At 40.0% G+C, this 3,272-nt stretch overlaps 1 protein-coding gene across 1 annotated transcript; it reads right to left on the bottom strand.

The window, feature by feature from the left end:
- Window positions 1-469: 469 nt before the first annotated feature.
- On the bottom strand, window positions 470-3,053 carry LOC149154953 (pentatricopeptide repeat-containing protein At5g46580, chloroplastic-like). The gene has a single exon (XM_089441607.1). The coding sequence runs from the start codon at window positions 2,898-2,900 to the stop codon at window positions 693-695; it is 2,208 nt and encodes a 735-aa protein (XP_089297733.1). The 5' UTR covers window positions 2,901-3,053; the 3' UTR covers window positions 470-692.
- Between the last annotated feature and the right edge of the window lie 219 nt (window positions 3,054-3,272).

Here is a 3,272-nt window from a genome sequence, read left to right as displayed (position 1 = left end):
ATTCACTGACATGGGTTAATTCCAACCACTACCACTATAACATTTTGGTAAACGTTTCTCTCAGCCCGTCTTGTACTCACCTGACATGGGTCAATTCCAACCACTACCACTATAACATCTAGGTGTCTACTTATGTCTTTTCTGGGAGCACAGGTGAATCGAGGATTTGAACCCCAGACTTCCTCGCACATAACACTTCATTTTCACAACCATCACCAATTGAGCTGCCCCCAGGGCTAACTACTCACCCAGCCTTGAAATGAATGATACTTTGAAATTTTGAATGATTTATGTGCAATTTTAAATTTTTTAAAATTTGAAAAATGCATGTTTTTAACTTATGAAACGTATACGTCTGTATTTCAATCATAATAGATTTCTTTTTTTTTACATATTTTTTCCCTACCAAATTATATACGTTATCTATGTTCATACTTGAATCTTGCTACCATGATCCATATACTTGAAATGTGGAAGCCAATAAAATATCAAGGCTAGGATTCATAGGATATAAAGATAATGCGCTTTACCTTACAGACTGAAGAATCCCATACAGAAAAGTATTTACAACAGCTAGGATAAAAAAAAATCTCAGTGAATTGCCTCCAACAATTACTCATTCTAGAAGAAACGAAGGCCGAAATTATACAACTTCCAGCTGAAGATGGGAATTATGAACAACAAAGACTTACCTAACAAGGGGTTAATATAGATGACTGTCTCGATTGCAGCCATGAAATTGTTGCTTCCCGTTTTGCAAAAAACCAACCAACTCTTTCTGTGCTCTTCTGAAAAGGGGCGCCCTTTTCCTTTAGATGGGATCCAAAGAGACCTGCTAGACCTTGATCAGAAGAGTACTTGTGATTTCCGTGACCGGTATGAATCCCAAGCAACGGAGGCAACTCCTCTCCATCTTGAAGAGCTTTTGATAAACTGCTCACCCAGCCTTGAAAAGCAGTAAGTGCAGCACCAAATGAAAGACTCGATACATTTAAACACCATTCAGTAGAGGACATGATCTGAAGATTTGGATACACTCCAAATAGTGTTCCCGCAGAAAACAGCTGATGAGCTCTTTCTGGAAAATTAAAATTGTAACATAGGTCGATCAGACAATTACAAAAAGGTCTCCGTACTTCATCTGATGCTTGATTGAAGACAGTTCGGAGTTCCTCTTGGAAAACTGCAAAGTCAATCTCATCTTCTTGCAGCATCTTGACGATCAAACACAATTTAGGATTGACCTTCTCAAGGCATACCAGAACCTTGCCAATCTCCTCTTTTTCACAAAGTGTGAGGACTGAAAGGAGACAACCATAGAATTTGTCATCTGGAGAGATTTCTTCATCAATAAGCATATTGAATATCCTTACAACATCGTCGAATCTCTTTGCCTTACCATAGCATTGCATAAGGCAAGTGCAAACCATCACATTAGGCCTAATTCCACCCTCCATCATCTCATTAAACATCCTATTAGCTTCTTCAATCTGACCAAGACTTGTATAAATATTTATCATGGATGTATAGCTCCAGCTATCAGGCTTACAATTTTCCGACATACCCATCTCTTCAAACAGCATGACAGCCTCCTCAACGCGGCCTATGTCAGCACACATACTCAATAAAGTATTGTAAAGAATCAAGTCTTTATCCCACCCTTGTTCTTTCATGTTTTCCCACAGCTTCAAAGCATCATCTGCCCACCTAGCTTTACCATAAATCCTCAGAAGGGAACTTAGAGTTACCTGATTAGGCTTCAATCCTGCTTCAGTCATCTCTTTGAAAAGAGCTTTAGCCACAGATGGTTTCCCTGCCTTTCCTAGTGCACCGAACATAGAATTATATGTAACCACATTAGGCTGAACTCCCAATGCTTTCATTTCCTGGAAAGTAATAACTGCACCATTAAAATCCCCCGCAATATCATACATTTTCAACAAAGTAGTAAAGGTTACAGTATCAGGACGCCACCCAACTGCTCTTGCTCGTTCATAAAGATTCAAAGCCTCCTGTACCTTACCAGCCCTACTGTAAGCATCTATCATTGTTGTATATGTAATTTCATCGGGCACACACCCAGTTTCGTTCATCCTCTCAAACCATTCCACAGCTTTCCCGGGAAGATTGCACCGCCTGGCACAGCTTATGACAGTGGAATAAGTTATGTTGTCGGGCTCTATGCCTCGACCGAGCATATCCTGGAGCAATTCCTCCAATAAATCCCATTTATATCCTCTCCTCAGTGCCTTCATGGTGACATTGTAGACCACCACATTCATTTGGAAATCCTCATTGCTCTTCAGCCATTGAAAGAACAAATAGGCCTTTTCCCAACCTTTGATATTATTCATAATAACCATCGCATCCTTGGAATTTGGGGTCTCGTCTAAGGAGCCCAGGGCTTCAAAAATGGCTTCTCGGGTTGGCTCACAAGCATCTAGTTTTGCTGCAAACAGTCTCAGTTCTCCGATACGAGGGGTCCATATATGGACCTTGCTGCGTTTGCGCTCCAGTTCCAGAATTGTTGCTCTTGGTCTGCCTGGATTGACCCAAGCAGATTTTGATTTTGATTTTAATAAGCCCTGTTTGAGGTTATGCGTATCAACAGCAGAGGGTTTTGGGTCCAGAAATTCCTGAGCAAAGGGTTTAAGCTGGTCTGCCATAGATGGATTTCTTATTGAAGATTGTGGTATGTCTGCTATGTCTCTGCTGGTGGGGTTTGCTTCTGAGATGATTCGTTGAGACTTGCATCTCCAAGAATTAATGGTGTATGTGTGTGGGAATTTGGATTTGGAATTCGATTTGAGAAATTGAGTTTTAGGATAATGGGTATAGAAATGAGTACCCGCATTTGCATTCGCACTTGCAGGAACTGTTGACGCTGATGCGAGGGCCATTGCTTCTGATTCACCGGCTTCTGCTTGGGTGTGGAGCTGCTTGGGTGTGGAGCTGTTTTCAGCAACCTGATATCCTATTATCCAACTTTGTTCTTCTTATACAATACGCAGAAATTTTATGAGTAAGGAGTTGGTCTACCGAGGTCACAAAGAAATTTTATGAATAAGGCGTTTGACTTGTTTATTGAGTTCACAATTTTTGTTCGGAAGGCTATTTTTTTTAGGTCGATTGTATTGATTTTTAAATCGTTCACTGTATTGCAAATTTTCTTATGCGTTTTTGAGTATTTTCATGGGGATACAAGTCAATACTAACAGGATTAAAATAATGAATTTTTCTAATAAAAAGAGACAGTGTATTTTTTTCTTTGA

Source organism: Pinus tabuliformis, chromosome 9 (assembly GCF_031772625.1).
Source record: "Pinus tabuliformis cultivar Carrire ecotype Pingquan chromosome 9, CPIR1, whole genome shotgun sequence".
Taxonomy (NCBI): domain Eukaryota; kingdom Viridiplantae; phylum Streptophyta; class Pinopsida; order Pinales; family Pinaceae; genus Pinus; species Pinus tabuliformis.
The sequence above is the reverse complement of the archived record's forward strand: the minus strand, read 5'-3'. Positions and strand labels throughout refer to the sequence as shown.

What these genes read in the sequence shown, in the direction of transcription:
- LOC149154953 (XM_089441607.1), bottom strand. Translation starts at nt 2,900, where the DNA reads ATGGCCCTCGCATCAGCGTCAACAGTTCCTGCAAGTGCGAATGCAAAT.